This window comes from Tetrao urogallus, assembly GCF_951394365.1.
Source record: "Tetrao urogallus genome assembly, chromosome: 1".
Classification (NCBI taxonomy): domain Eukaryota; kingdom Metazoa; phylum Chordata; class Aves; order Galliformes; family Phasianidae; genus Tetrao; species Tetrao urogallus.
In genome coordinates, this window is record NC_136813.1 from 75,829,157 (window position 1) to 75,846,363 (window position 17,207).

Sequence of the window (17,207 nt, forward strand, 5' to 3'; positions counted from 1 at the left end):
CCTAGCATCATGTTTTGATTATCATTGTCACTCGTTACCAACATGCAGAAGTATTTTGCTCCAAGACATGATACTTCCTGCTTGTGGCTTTTATTGTGTCTGCTGTGCCAGCACTTAGCTATTCTACACAAGCCATAATACTTTTACAATGGTTTGGGTGAGTTGGAACTATTACTTAATCTGAAGAGGAAGATTTCTTTACGTGCTTAGTTAAGTTTTCCACTCAAATGTATCCTCTGCATGCCCATGAGGGGATCCCTCTAGGAAGTGTTGCAGAGACCACACACAGATTCAGAATCTGTTCAGATTACTAATACCATATTAAAGTGAGCTACTCTAGCATCCAAAGAAACAAGAATAGCTGAGAATTAGGCTACCAAGGAGCTCACTACTTGCACCCTTGGCCAACTTTTACGTTGAAGCGTCCTTAAAATAAGGAAATGCAAAAATTTCCAGAAGTTTGAAAGAACATATGATATAATGCAAGTTAAACATGTCAATATTTCCAAATATTCACAGTAAACAAGTGATGAAAATTCCCTAAAATACCCTACTTGACATGAAGACAGTAGGTCTTTTCTGTCCACATGTGGTTAGAAGGAACCCCCACAGAAAGGGGTTTACTCATACTTTGCAATGGATGCTGTTGGCCAAAGATTCTTAGTGCACGTAGGCTCAAAGAACTACTCACAAACAAGTGCTTTAATGAAGTGATGGCTTGCACAGTAAGATGGACCAGGTAACTTTGATCATAAACTTGCTGAAATAAGAGTTCCCAGAAAAGTGTGCTGAGCTATTATGTGCTCCTTAAAACAATTTGAGTACTATCCATTCTGAAACGTCTTTTCTCAGATAATAGCATTAAGTGTTATGAACTCACCTTGTTCCTTGTAACCACGCTTTCTGCCTTTTCTCTGATACCTCCCCCTTCTTGTTTACTTCAAAACGTGACATACCATATCATTCTTGCCATGCAATTGCCACACTTGCCTTCTCAAACTCTGAACTACTTTATTTCCAAATTAATTTTCGTTTACCATTGGAGGAGTTACAAGTCAAACTTCAGAAACAAGAAGTGAAAGAAGTGACAAAAGTAACAGGTGAAAACTGATAGATGTTAAGTCTACCATAGCATGGGGTTGGGACTACACTACTAGGTCTAGACAACAGAATTGCTCTTAGCACCACTTAGAATCATAGAATTCTTAGAGTTGAAAGGAACATCTGAGGGACATCTGGTCCAACTCCCCTGCAATGAACAGGGACACAATATCCACATCACATCTTGGCTTACTTCTTATACCCTATTCATCGTTATCTGAATACTCCACAGAACTGCTCAAACCGTGCATGAAGGACAAGAGAACAGCTGCACCCTTGCTGCTACCTGGACATGTACTCAACTGATGAGGACTGTTATGATTTCACAAAAAAGAAATCCTGCTGCAAGGTAACTGTACCAGAAATTAATTACTGCATACGAGAACATATAAAGATATAGGCATACATTTCTGAAAAACATTAAAAGGATTTTCTCTGAGATGAAAACTTACCCCTTGTGCATGGAGGTATTCAACCGTTTTTGTTATTGTGAACAGAACAGCACTAGCTTCTCTTTCTGAGAAAAATTTTTGCCTTAGAATCTTATCCAGCAGTTCTCCTCCTTTCATAAGTTCTGTTACTACATATACATACTTTCCATCATCATACACCTGCAAAAAAGTGCATAAAGATGTAAACTTTCAAAATATTCCTTCCTATCTTTGCATGAAACACAGAACAGGAACATCCACTTTTTCCATTAGACAAGTTATTTCAATTACTTTTCTCACATTTCTCACACCACTCACTAGTCAAAAAACATTGGTCATCTTCAGAAATAAAGATAAATGAAAAAAAAAGTACTACAGTAATGAAATAGCAGAAAAAACAGTTGTATGTATTTCAAGATAAATATGAATAAGAATGTATTTTTCCCCAAAATAGTTTTGCTGAAAAAAAACCCAAACAACCTAAACAAGACACAGAAGAAACTGGACAAAAAAGAATCTAGTTCAAGTAAGCAACACTAGAGCTAATTCTAGAAGCATTTATTGTACTAAATTGCAATGAAAATTTCAAGATCACTCCAAGTAAACACTTAGATAAAATAAAAGAACAGAGTACACAGATTACTTGAAGCCAGTCTTGAAGTTCATGTACACAAACCTGTTATTTAAAAGCCTTCAACTTGCACACTGCCCTGCACATAAAGCTTATACCTAACTATAAATAATATGCACATTTAGTCTATGCTTTTAATTATGGAAAAATTCTTAATTTTTGTCTGGATCTCATCTTCTTTGGTAATAATTGAGAAATAATTTCCAGCATCACCAGGGGGCACTACAGACTGAACTATACCAAAATATATTTTAAGCTATGGTTAAGCATTTCATTCCACTTTGCTGGGGTTTTGAATTAACTCAGAAATTGGTTTCTGCTGTAATGAAACATTTTAGACTCTGTTCTGTATCATTACTTCAACCTATTTTTCTTGCTGATGTTGGAATTGTTCTCTTCTGTAATACGTGCGAAGCGAAAACTAGTTATGTTTAAATAGAAATAATTATCCATGTTGTAGCAAAATACATTTAGGAATAGGCAACAGCTAAATTAAGTTTCTACTCCAATTTCTTTGTTAAACTGCCTGGTAAACACATGCTAGTTAATAGTATGAATAACTACAATTTGCTTTCAGTTTGAAAACTGAACTTTTCTTGGCTTAGAAGGTCTTGCTCTCTTTAGTAAAAATTTTGCTCATCAATTTAAACAAGAAGAAGAGCATCAGATAATTCTGCAGCCTTTTACAAGCTCATAGCCTTAAAAAGATGACATGACTATTTTTTAAAGTTCTCATTTAATAGTAATTTCCCCCCTATTAAATATGACCGATTATCTGAACACGTTTACATGACAAATTTAAATGTCGCACAGGATTAAAAAGCAGGATGATAGAATTCTAAATACTAAAATGGACTTCTTTCATTTGGTACTATGAAGCACAGACGTCACAGATCTCAGCACTGCAGAGGGATATATGAGCAGATTTGCCTTTGGCTGTTACAACTGCTAGCCTCTTATGGTTTTATCTGCCTAAAAAAAATTAAATAAAAATCAAAAGCCTACCTCAACCTCTCTCCTTGCCCTGATCTCTCTAACCCATTTAATCCCTGGAAGCTGTTTGTACTGAATAAAAACTTCTGTGAAGTTTCCTTCACAGTCAAATGCACAGCCTTATGTTAAGATCATAAACATGATGTCAGTTTTCAAAATTAACTCTTGGGACACCGTAAAGATGAGTCAGTATGTCTCACCTACCAAGCAAACTGGAAAAAAAACCCATAGTAAAAACAACATGATATAGGCACCTGAATAAAAGTACTATATCATGGAGAGAGAACAGTTTCATAAAGTGAAATACAGGTTTCACAAACATATTTGGAATTTTTTTTTCTTTCTTTTTTCTATTTTTAATGTCAGAAACAAGCACTTGGACAGGAAGACTGGATAAGCTATTTTCAGGTTTCCAAAAAAGCTTCTGAAGAATCTTTTCTGCCAATGCTTTAAATAACTCAAAACATGTCAAAAGTTCTGTTACATAATAGGAACTAAAAAGCAAAACAGGGTAAAATACATAGAGTGGGCTGTCACAGGAAGTTCCTAGGTAATGGACCGCAGGAAGCTCTGTGCTTCCTCAGTTCTGATATTGTTTCCTAGCCATCCACTAGTGGCACTGTCAAAGGCAGGGTATCAGGTAAGAAGGACATTCACAGAGCAAAGCAAAGCTTATTCTTCTGTTTATATGCTGTGTACCTGAAAAAGACCACTAGTAACAAACAGAAGGAAAGCCCTAAAAAAAGCCTACATCACAAAAAAAAAAAAAAAACCAAAATTGGTGTTCTGAGCATCCATTGTTTTAATGAAAATGCTTTCACAATTAAATTTCATGAAGGCCAAACAAAGTGAGAATGTCCACCTTCATTTAAATTCAAGTATTTTTGCATTTATTCTTGGAAGATAAGAAAAACATTTATAGTAGAATAGAAAAGAAAAACATTTATAGTAGAATAATCCTTTCCAAGACACGCACTTAAATGCTGAAGTATCTTATTTCAGAATTTCAAAATAGAAACGTTTAAATTTTGGTGTGGAACTGACTGAAAAATTGAGTCAAATCAAAATTAAGTTTTATCTGTGTAGTAACGTACTATGTTCTCAATGAGTTTGAGGTCTCACGGCCAAAGACTTCTTATGCTTTCCCTATGAAAGCATACCACTGCAGTTTGGGACATAAAAACAATTTATATCATACATGTAAGATTAAGAGAACATTAAATTTTTGCAGCAGTGGACATTATACGAATTCCTAATGGGTATGAATCCTATGCCTTTTCCTTTGCACTAGACATACTTCCACAGACTTTGCTTAAGGAGTTGCCCTGAAATAGAAATAATAAAAAAATACAGCCAGTTATCTCTTCCTCTGAATCTACACTCTGTGGTGTAAGGCTTTTTCTATAGTGACTTCTTGCACTTTGAATATTGTAGCTGGTTTGAATGAAAGATTGCTTCTACTGGAATACAACTGACCACGATGAAGAATTAATCACAGAGTAGAAGGATTTGGTGTGACAGGCAACTTTTCAAGGCTGCCTGAGATTCTCTCTTCTCAATAAAAAAAAAAATCATCAGATAAGCACTCGGAGTAATCCTTGTATTTGTCTTCCTGTCAATAACAACCTCATAAATGAATATGTGAGCATAGCACATAGCACCAAAAGCAGTAGGAATGCTGATGCAGGTTCCACGTTAACTCACAAAACAGAGCAAACAGAATGTGGGGCTGTAACTGCGATATCCAACCTGCAATAAGGTAAGCTCCATGGTGGAATAGCTTGTGCATGATTTCTTTTGTTCTTCCAAGAAAGGGCCAAAACACACAGTATTAAAAAAGTGAAGAAAAACTATTGTAGATAAGCTTTAGGCTGAATTCTCCAGTATCCATCTCCATAATATTTATAAGCTACTGTTTTAAAGACTTCAAAATACCTGTGAATCAGTTGAGTTTAGCTTTCTGGAAATGGTTAGGTCTGTTTTGACCAGAATACTTTCTTGCAGACTAAAGATTTCATTAACTATATACTTTTTAAATTTTTCATTCTTTAATGCATAATTAAAGAGAAATCCAATTTTCTTTTTCTCTTAGATCATCAGAATCTAGTGCTCACGACGAAAAATCTCTCTCCCTCAATTTCTGTTATGTCTTGCAGTTGAAGCGTTTCCACAGTCACAAATATAATACAGGAAAAAATAGCTTGATACACACCTCTAGTCAAAGACTACGCAAAGACACCTGGTAAACAAAAGTGGTAACCATATAGGTATTAGGAGACTTTGCCCTATACTAGATACTTATTACTGTCCATGAAAACAAATTAGAGTATTATGCTGTCTCAAACATCAAGTCCTCTGTATTAGGATTTTTCAAGGACAAACTATTTGGCAGCTTAAGATTATACTCTACAAAAATACAAGCTTTCTTTAAAAGATGACAGCAAGCAATTTCAGTACAAATTGAATTCAGTCGAGTAAAGTTGTGTTGTAACAATTTGATTCTGAGATCAAATTAAATCTTAAGCTTGAGTTACTGAAAAATCAATCACACGCCTAAAACATGTAGTTTGCCATCTCTCACGTTAAAAAGCCGCATGTTATTATAATGCACTGAAGGATGACTTCAAAACATCGCTTACATCTTTCAGGGTAATAATATTTGGGTGCTGCCCATAGCGCAACAGGATTTCAATCTCTTCTGTTGGATCCCTTTTGCTCTTGTCAATGATCTGTAAGAACAAAAAGATACACAAGCAAAAATCCTTTTGTGAATATTATATCGCACAACACTTTGGTGTGCTTACTAGCAGAAACACATAAGCAATATTTATCACTGTTGGCAAAGGGTATGGAACATAAAAACCAAAGTTAAACTGCAACAGCAAGACACAGCAAGGAATGCTGATCCCTCAGACAGTGATAAACTACACAATGCAGTTTGGTGGAAAAGACTTCAGTCACCCATCATTTAATAAAATAGAAAGTTCCTAACTTAACATGAGATGCCAGTTTATGGTGCTAAGGAACTGATTTTCCAAAAGCTGATCTCAAACGAATATTTAGTGCAGCAAAAGAAAGGAGAGTTGAGAAGAAAAAAAATAATTCCAAAGTTAATTCAGACAAGCATTCTACTATGAAAGTTCTTAATGAATTTCTGAAGAATTGCTATCAGGCTCTGAAGTTCTCCATACGCAAACAAAACATTATTAGGCTCTATTTATTAAGTATTCTTCTTCATATACTCATAGAAGTCCTTCTCCCTTTTTCTCCTTCTGGACTGTGGAATTTCCTCTCCTGTCTTCTTTATCTCACCCCTCCTTCCTCTTGGCATCCTAAAGCTCTTCTGCTACCAGCATCACCCTCGCAGACTGGATGCTGTTTTTTTTTTTTGTTTTGTTTTTTCATTCCATGATTCTTTGAAGGATAAAGCCACAACAGAGGCAGCAGAAAAGCAAAGCAATCTACACAAAACTATTACACAGCTTAGAAAATTAATGCCAGTGCTTTTCCTCCAGTTTCAAGAACTTACTCTAAATTGCAAGAACAGAAGTAATACCTGTTCTTGGCTAGAACCAGGATAATTACCAGTATGTAACTACCAAATTGAGTTTGGAGACCTGCCAGCAGGGAAATTAAGCACAAGAATATAGTAAAACATTCTGAATTCATCTCTGCATTTTATATGCAAGTAGTGAATTGTTCAACAATTCAAGAAAATAATTACTTCATAGCATGGGATTAGCATTACTTTAAAAGTCTGCTAATCTACATCTCTGTTTAGTAACTATCCCGTTTGACAGTGTAATGTAGAAAGACAATAAAAACAGACTTATTGCCCTTGTGTGAATTCTGTTGATTTCAGCTATTAAGAAGCTGATGTCTTCAAAGAACTACTACAGAGCCTGACAGAATTATATTAAAATAACATTAGAAATCTTGTTAAAAATTAGCAAGCAAAGGAGGAGTTGAATTTCACTCAGGAAGATACACAGCTATTATGAATTCATATCTAACAATTTATGAATCTACTTTAGAAGCAAAAAAACCCTCCATATGATTATGTTTAAATAAAAGCAATCTACTATAGCTTTTTAAATGATGGAAAGAAATGTAAGCTTTTCTGCAGTACATTTTCTACTAAAAGTAATCATGTTACTCCCATCAATTTCATTGTAATTACACAGTCTCAAGGACTGAAGATTGCTTTTCATCACCCAAATTAGCATACAGATAACAAAACTATCGTAGGTCTATAAAAAAATTTGCCAGTAATTATTCTGTTTGCTTGATGAGTATAATTCATATTTACATCTAAAATCTGTACCTGCTAAGAAAATTATTTTAATATTATGTTCTCTACAGTAAACAAGTCTACAACACCCTACATCTATGATGCTAAATCCCAAAAAGTTTGTTTTATAACAAAGTAGTTACCTTTACAGCATATTCCATGTTTGAAGCCTTGTGAACACATCTCTTGCAGATAGAGTAAGATCCAACTCCAATATCTTCTTTTACTTCATATCCATCAGTAAACTGAATGCTGTTCCTGTGCAACTGCTACCAAAATAACATTATCAATTGATCAATTTTCTAAACGAAAAACTGATATCTACATTAAGTTTTTGAATTCTTAGTGACTTGCTTCAAATCTTAAACTGATGGCTATGCTAGATGAAAGCGTTTTCAACAGACACTACCTTCTGTTTGATGTTAGTATCTATAATTTATCTCATACATCATAAATGATGCCCACTGTACTTGCCAAATTGAAAATGCAATGTTTTTCTGTTTATGGATCTATTTATTCATGGATAAAATCTCTTAGACAAAAGAAGATTAAAGGACAACAGTTAGCGATAAAAAACATAATTGTTTCCATCACTTAAATAGATGAACCTTTTCTCTACATGTGAAATGTCAGCTAGAAATTTCAGGTGTTATTCAATATTATATTAATTGGAAATTTCATGGAACAACAATCAAAAATCCTTTCACAGAAATTAAAAGCATAAAGGAGAAGTGTTCCAATTTTGTAAGGGAAGGAAATGGCTTTCTGGTATAAGGAGTTTGTGCAAAGGATGCAAAGCATTTGCAGGAAACCATCTGGGTATCCTGCTGCAGAGAAAAGAGGAAATATGAGTGAGGAAGTGGTTGAGGGGCACAGAGCACCAGAGAGAGACTTTTACAAGAGAAGGAAATCATATACAAAGAAAAAGAACGTCATCCACAAAAGTATGTGGGAAAGAAGGAGCACACAGAAGATTTTGGTAACTGTTATCAAGACTTCTGGACCAGCAGTCATTCTGACATGCATATCAAATCAAACAGCCTTTTAGAATAAAAGGGGATCCCCTTAAATTCAACATTTCATTATAAGTGAAACAGGTAACGTGCACAAACGAGCATATTGCAACTACTCCAGAGTAAAAAGACTGAAGAAATAATAGCCACTCAGCTACATTAAAAATATAAGAAAATCTGATCACATTGCATGCCATTTTGTTCCTACCAATCAATAAGAAGTTTTCAACACAGCTTAGGCCGCCAGTAAGTTTTCCTTAGTAACTTACATCCTGCTGACTGCAAACTGCCCAGTGCATGCTTTTAGAACAATCTCAGACTTACAAGGAGGCAAAGCACGCCTCTTCCTCATTCAAGCATGAAGCCCCCTTTCTTGCTTCACACAGGACTGCACCTAGCTAAAGCTTTGCTGTCCAAAAATAAACAGGACCGGAAGTAGGAGAATGTATAAAAATAGCAGCCACTTTAGGCTATTAAAATTAACTATCTCACAATTACTAATGTGGGAGACACTATTGGAGTAATCCTAAAACCAGCAGGAAGCCAAAGCTTGTGCGTACTGCAACACTGACTTATAAGATAAACAAACAGCCACAAAATGTCACAGCTTACCACATTTAATTTAAACTGGTTCGAGAGAGGCTGAATATATTCCTAAAATATAGAGCAGTCCACAACATCTAGGCAGAATTCTCAATTGTATTCCAGTGCTTCCTACCTGAACTATAGGAATCAATATTTTGGGCTGCAGAACAAAATGATGGAGCTGCCTATATTCTTTTTCACCACATAATCACGGCTTGATATCAAAGACTAACTACAGTTTGAAGGATAGAATGTTTTCATTTATGGATTGAAGCTTGCTCACACTCACATATGCTCAGAAATGAAAAAGGTCCTGCACTTTCAGAGATCTTGCTTGAATAAAGTAATCTGATCCTTACTTTTATTGTATAAAGCTGATAACGATATTGCCATGGTACCTCATTTTACGATGGAGGAAACATCCCCTCTCCATCAAGAGAGGATAACACTACATAATTGACTTTTTTTTTTCCCCTCTGATGCTCATGTACTCACCTGGACAATTGAATGCACTCCAACTGTCTGCATTGATTGACTTTCGTCATCTGATGCAATAGCTACAAAACTAAATCCGCGAAAAAGTTGATGTGCATTAGCACTCGGTGGAATACCAGGCGAATCTGAAAAACACATTATCTACTTACAAAGCATAATTTTTAAAATGAAGAGATGCAGTTAGGCTATACTGAAGAGCAAAATACAACTTTGTTATATGAAGCACGTAACCTACAATTTGTATAAAGTATTCTTCAGTACTAAACTACAAGTGCTCAATTATTTCCACATCTTAATTATAGCCATAATTGATAGATAATCAAATACTGCAAAGATTGAAATACTGACAGATAATATTTTAAAATAAAAAAACGGTACTGTGCAGAAAATATTTCCATACAGCAGCATATTTATACTTATGGAGAAAGAGTACACAAATTTGGTAACTCTGAATTTCTATCATATTCTGAATGGGTCTTTGTCAAACTATGCAGAATCAGACTGCTCTGAAACAGCAAGTTTAATACACAAAGTCTGAAATTACTAAGTTTCCATACATACACAGTATGTAAGGACACCATCACAATTAAATGATACCACAGGGTATTGCATTCAAGAGATGAACGTGAATAATCTTTAAATTAACAGTGATTACTTGGGATTTAGATAGAAAAATTGAATTTATCTGTATGTTTTGTTGGTGAGGATTACTTCAATTTTTACACAGGACAACTCAATAGCACTCAAAACTGTAAAAACGTTTATGAAGTATGAAATATCTTCGAGTAATTGTTTAGCCCAGCAAAACCTGCAAGAACAAGACACAGCCAACAGGAACAGTATTTCTAATTTTTAAATACATAAATTGTTGCATTCTTCTCTTTTTACCTTTTGGAGTTTTTGCTGTGAATTCAGGATCAAAATAAAACGTATCTTCAGGTCTGCCAGTTGCAGGTTTAAAAGGAGGATGAATTTCTCTTCTGTACAATTTCTGAAGAGAAAGGTAGGTCGGAGTGAATTGAAAAGTTGCATGACACCAACAAATACTTCTTAATTAAGAAGTTTAATTACTGTTTTTTTTTTTTTCAAATTAGATACTCACATTCCAATCTATTTTGGAAAAGAATGGATGTCTCTTAATTTCTTCCACTCCATCTGGACCTGCTCCTTTTTTAAAGGAATAATTATTTTCTTGGTCAAAAGGATTACTAGAAAATTATTTCTCATTACTACTGTATTTTTTTTTAGAAATACAAAAGATGATGTTTGGCTGATCATCAGAAAAGCAAACAGGCAAGCTATGTTTTGCTTCGAAGCTTATTTTAAGCAAGAAGCTGCACGCGTATTTAGTCAGTATAATTATTATGTTATCAATTTTATGATCCAATTTAAAACATTCCATTAAACACTTTACCTAATCTGTTGGCTGGGTTCCTTTTGAAGAGCATCCGCAGAAGACTCTGCGCTTCGGGACTCAAGAACTGGGGCATTCCAAGTTTGGCCCTATAAAACAAAAATATTTAATAACATACAAACATATTAAGCTAAGAATTAATTTTGCACTTCCCCTGCCCTTTACAAATCAGCAAGTCTGTATTCACACAAAATAGCTTCACTGAGAAATTGTCTTCAGACATCAGAAACATAGCAAAACTGCTGTCAGTCATGTAAATGTGTAATTCCAGCTTGTTCTGTTTTGAGAAGTACAATATTTTAAGTATTGACTTAGTAACTTCAGTAGAGGATGCAAAAATGTTAAAAAAAAAAAAAAAAGATGTAAAAAAAAAGCAGAAAATAATTACAGGATAACAACTTACAAGCTGTTGTAATTTGTTTTGATCCATCTTTAAACAAAGTTTTAAACAAGTGACATCAAGCAAGATCCATTCTTCTAGCAAGATAAAATACATTCTAGAAGGTGTAAGAAAGGAACCACATACGACATATGTTAAGAACTCTTCAGTAATATACTACATGCAGACCAGGACCAGCAGTATAATGGTAAAAGCCATCTGCTGTTACCCTGATTATTATGCCTCTTTAGCAGGTGAATTCTTATGCATTTTATATGCAATTATTTCTTTGCATTCTCGCTTGGTATCAAGTCTGTTCACTGAGCTATACTGTAACATGCAATCAAAGAACACTGATGCCAAAGCTTAACAGTATCATTTTAAGTAAAGCAGTGTTACTGAAGAACAGAGAACAGATAAATACGACAAAAACCTGCAGTGTTACGTGGGTGAAAATCTTTGCCCTACTGCTGCAATGCAAAACAACTCCAGCTCTAAGAAGATAGCCTGAGAGATCAGTTGCTTAGAGAAAAACAAATATATCTAAAGCTTGGTTAAAAACATAACCACAGTTCATCTTTCCAAAGTGACTTGATGAACAAAGCTAGAACATTTAGAAGAGCAGCTGGATGACCAGTATGTACTGCACTCCACAACAAAGCAAGTAAGAGGACATGAACACAAAGCACAAAGACTATCAATGCATTCTTTCTGTCATGAAGGAGCACCTTCCACAAAAACTCTCAGTGGCCACTGGACACAGTATATAGAACAAACTGACTGTGACCTGAGATTTCCTATAAAAATTTCTATTTCCTATTTCTTATAAACTACATGAGTGACAGCAATTTTTTTTCCTGACTTTCCTGATGGATGAAGACAAAATTTTATATGAAGGCATACCATGTCAGTAAAGGAGAAAATTAAAAAAAAAAGTTAACTTGATTGCTACAAACTATGGTTTCTTCAAATTGCAGTGTTTCTCAGTTACAGGTAAAGCATACAAAAATAAAAACATATCTCAGCAAGAACTAAGGAGCCCAGTAAAACACGTTGTCAGACAAATGCATTATTTTTGCAGATTTCTCAAGAACGAAGTAAGAAAAGTGCTGCATCTTAGTGATACACTATGAAAAGATGAATTCAGATGCACACTTGTTTACTTTAAACAGTTAAGAAAACAGTAAGGAGAAATACAGTGTATTCACTATTATATACAAAATAAAAAGAAAACACACTGCCATTCACTAGTATTTACGGAGCCAGACAAAAAATGTGAACTTAAACCTTTAAATATAATTTGTTTTTTTAGTTGTTCATATTATCAACAGCAAAACAGACCTGTATGTATATACGTATGTTTGAGTGCTGCTCTGAAAGTAATGCCTCATGTTTTATTATGTAAGCACATGACATTGGAGTGGATGCTGGTGATACAGCAGTAGAGATTGAACCTTCCAGCCAGCATCGCATTACTTCTTGTTGCCATGTGACAGATGGCAGCAGAATGGCAGTCTGACAAACAGTGCCTGACATGAAAGTATCTATGAAGCAAAATAGTGGAACTGAATTCCAGCGTGCAGAAAAAAATTGCACCCACTGACATTCAGCAATGTTTCCTGAATGTTTGTGGAGATCAACCAGTGGATGCGAGCACAGTGAGGCACTGGGTGATGTGTTGCAGCAGTGGCGACAGTGGATCACCTCTGCTGGCACAGATTTTTTTTTATGAACGAGGCATGCAGGCTCTTGTTCATTACTAGAAAAGTGTGTAGCTGATGTTGTCGACTATGCTGAAAATAAGTGTTCTGTAGTGAGAATTTGCTTTAGTGTTTCTTTTCAGTATTATTGCACTCTTTGTATTTGTTGTAGTTTCCATGGAAATAAACAGGAGGCATTACTTTTGGAGTGACCTATAAAACATATGTACATTCTGTGTATGTACAGAATTTGTGTACTGCACATTAGAAGATAGCTAAAAATTCTTTATTTCACACCACATTTTTTGTACAGCTTTCTGAAACAAGTAGCAGTTATAAAGACTAGAAGCTGAGGGAAACTGGAAAGGGAATTAGAGATACATGCTCAGAAGAAATCTGAAAGTAACTATGAATGTCAGTTAACTTGCAAGGAGGATATTCTATATGCCAGCTGAACACAACATTTTTGAAGCACTAGTGGAAAGACTGTCAAGTAATAGTGGAATCACATGCAGACAGGTAGATAAAGTAGAGAAATACACGATTTGAGACATGGATAAAAAAACATGGCTCTTAACATAAGTATGAGTGCAGCCGAACAATCTCAGAGTACTTTCTTGTTAACAGAAGGTGGGCAGAACTAGTTTATACTTGCTGTGAATAGATAGAGACTTTTAGTTAAAAACACTTAATAATCATGACATGGAGATGTAAATCAGCATGGTATTGAGACAGCGGTAGAAATTAGCACCACTGCATATACCCACAAATATGGAAAGAAAAGCAGGGGCAAAGAACAATTATGTACATGCGCTACAAACACAAAAGCCAGGACGAGTATGCTTTCTAGGAGTCTTCACATGCAAATTTCTTAGAAAAATATGGAAGAATTTTTAAAAGCAGGCTGTTGGTGCAGAAATAGTGCTGGTTTCAATATTTAGTGGTAACAGGACAAAGGACACTAATTAACTACGAAAGAAGAAACAAGTGAGAAAATTGAAACAGTTCTATGAGCTTCCAGGAAAAAACAAATGGCGTTAGTAAAAAAAAAAAAAAAAAAATGTTTTTGACACAGAAGTGAAATTATGACATGATAAAACAGAATAGTTTGCACAGAGTTGGATTACAGTCTTGAACGTGGGAATATCGCGTCATAGGTGCATTAGATCAAAAAAGATGTAGAGCAACAGTAAAGAAAAAAAACAGGCCTTAACAGCAAAACCAAGTACGTTAAACTGCATGAAGGAAAGCAATTTCCACAATATAGCTAATGCAAAACCTACACTGCAAATTGCAAAGAGGAAAACTGGAGCTTGGATAAGTCATAGGAGAATACGGGAAGTTTCAGGGAAGCAAGCTGTTGGCAGCAGTGAATATAAGGTAGTAGGGTAAGGAGCTGGTAAGAAAGAGAAGGAAAAGGAGAGAAAGTAGTTTCTCAAAAGAAAAAAGCAACAAAACAACAAGGAAAAAATGTACAGGATATCAAAAAGGATAAGAAGGTTAAAATATTATAGAAATAAGATGGGAAAGATAATATGGTTGAAGAAGTTGTTATTATAGATTAAAAGAACTGCTATGAAATTCTTTGTACCTGGTAAGGGGGAGGAATAGAAAGGCAAATTAGATAGATGGCAAAGGGAATTAATAGGGAGTGAGGATTTACCAGTACCTTTGGAAATGAGGGAAGAGTAGAAATTAGATATTGCAGCCCGGAGGGCATCCCTGTAGAATACCTGATGAGATATATAAATAAGAGTGTACTCACTTGAGAATCATAGTCATGGTTTCTTTTCTGTCTTTCCCTTGGAAAGGTAGAGTACCAGTGAGCATTTCAAACTGTATAGAGTAAAACTTTCATCAATTACATTACCTGGACAAGAATCTAATTTTTGACAAAACTACTCAGCATCTTAACCTTCCAAAATTCATGCATATTAACAATTAAGTCTGTGCAAAACAACTTCTCATTGTACAGTTTAAATTACTATGAATATTGAGCAGCCTCTGCTATTTTAACGCTGCAAAATATCTTCCTAGATTGATACCTTGCTCGACATGCTTTCACCTGAACAATTTAGCCTATATTGTTTTGTGTACCACTTCTGCCTTAAAAGAAAACTTGAGCTATACAACTATATTTTAGTTTCCAAGAGGGCAAGAGTGGGGAAAAAGGTTCCCCTTTCAAAAGTTAGTGACAACCTGTCCTCACACAGAGATATTTTAAAAATATTAAAGTGCTTAAAATCAGCAAATACATAGTCCTTATTGGAAGAGGGAAAAAGGTTAGTTGATTGACAAAGACATGCATGATGAAAAAGTGGTTACTGTATGCATACAGCGGAAATAAAGTCTGAAGGAACACGTAGGAGCTACACAGTACATGCATGCACATTCTACAGTGCCTGGCAGAAGGCAATAGACACTGTTAAAATACTGATCTGTTCTGAAAGCGACCAAGTAAAAATAGATAAAAATAAAGGAACTTCTACTGGGCTGCAGAACTTCTGCAGGATACCAGATCTGAGGTACTGAAAGCCATCTGGCAGCAGACACAGCAGCCAGCTCTGTGGCAGGAATCTTGATTTTTGGTTTAAGAACTGCAAAACAATTTAGTTTAATGAAATTTCGTGACATACACTTGAAGCCATCAAAACTGAAGTAATTATAAAATAATTATCTGACAAGCTTCTGCAAGCTTAAGCCATCCTAAATACAAGATGTCCTCTAAACTTTCCGTTATGAGCCAAAAATTCAATCTTTAAGTATTAAAAATTTACAGTGATAATTTCAGTGAACAGTGTACAACTGTAGTTTCCTTAAATCTGAAATGTGTTTTATTAAAACTTAAAATTTCCTACTATACTAAAAAAAAAATTCTCAGTAAGAGCTCCTAGATGCTCTGTACTCTATTGCTTTTTACATATATACTTAAACACAAAAATCTTAAAATTAAAACACAGTCAACACAAAAAAGCACTACTTTCAACTGTTTTTGACATAATTGCCATGAAGCAGAACTATCAAAATCTTTTTTTTTTTTTTTTTTTTTTTTTTTTTTTTTTTTTTTTTTTTTTTTTTTTTTACACTTTAGAATGATCTGCTTCATAAACTACTTTTTTTTTTTAAGAGCAAATTTGTGCTGTTGCATGTTCTACTTAATTTTATACTTACTTGGTCTAGATTGGCCTGGATTAATAATAGTTTCTTCAGCAAGCTCTCATTTGTTACAAGTATACCCATTTGTTACAGCTCAACAGGTATTACTTGTTCCACTCCAACCCCTCCTCACTTAACACCACCATAGTCCAATGCCTACAGCCCAACAGTACTTTAAGTCAACATTTGCCTTCTGTAGTTACCATTTGTTATTTAATTCTGCAGGGAGAGTACCTCTACAAATCTTTAATGCTTCCGAAAGCTTTAAATGAACATTTTCAGATTTCTGGCATCCAAGAAAATATCCACTGTTTTAAGAACGTATTAAAAGTTACTGTTCAATGATGGTTTACACACACTTCATGTCCTACAGCAGGAGACAGGGTGAAAAATGATTTATTACATTCCTAGTCTCCATTTCTATGCTATAACTTCTGCTCAGTCTAGATACTGTGTATTCATATTACACCACTGACACCTTGATTCTTCAACGCAGATTTGAATTAAGAGTGGATAGATACAGACTGCCTATGAAAATTAGCACATGAACTAGAGACACAAAAAAAATAAGCCTCAGAAAATAGTACCGCATTCTGTGCACTAATTTAGAGGGTCTGCTCTGTAAGGACATAATTTCATATTTAAAATTGAAGCCAAGGTGTTTAAAATGCAGTGCATTTAGAATGAAAACTACAGCAGTCATGTCTAACATATTTCAGCAATTTTCAACATTAACATGTGCTTCATTAGCACAAAACTGTATTTTTCAGCTGTATTAAATAAAGCTGAAGTTTAACTATATTTGTGTTATCATCAACCAGAAATATTTTGCTACTACTTTATAATTTTCCTCTAATTGACTGCATGCTCAAAGCCTACAGTAATGATTAAATGCATTCTTAATGATAAAATGAGCAGTTTTGCGAGTGCGTGTCTGTGCCTGTCTGCCTTGAGTTGAGTCATCAGGTGCTACTTTTACATAGTCAGTTTTCAGATCACAACAGCATTCTAGATGATT

General features: G+C 34.8%; 1 protein-coding gene across 1 annotated transcript in view; it reads right to left on the reverse strand.

The window, feature by feature from the left end:
• Nucleotides 1-17,207, reverse strand: part of RPS6KA3 (ribosomal protein S6 kinase A3) — a gene marked incomplete at both ends in the record, with an annotated part of 66,694 nt that overhangs the window by 5,553 nt on the left and 43,934 nt on the right. The window contains 8 exons of the mRNA XM_079536090.1: nt 1,554-1,712; nt 5,796-5,885; nt 7,591-7,716; nt 9,541-9,665; nt 10,429-10,531; nt 10,643-10,707; nt 10,955-11,043; nt 14,799-14,869. Of these exons, the coding sequence (XP_079392216.1) occupies nt 1,554-1,712; nt 5,796-5,885; nt 7,591-7,716; nt 9,541-9,665; nt 10,429-10,531; nt 10,643-10,707; nt 10,955-11,043; nt 14,799-14,869 (828 nt within the window). The remainder of the gene's footprint in view (nt 1-1,553; nt 1,713-5,795; nt 5,886-7,590; nt 7,717-9,540; nt 9,666-10,428; nt 10,532-10,642; nt 10,708-10,954; nt 11,044-14,798; nt 14,870-17,207) is intronic.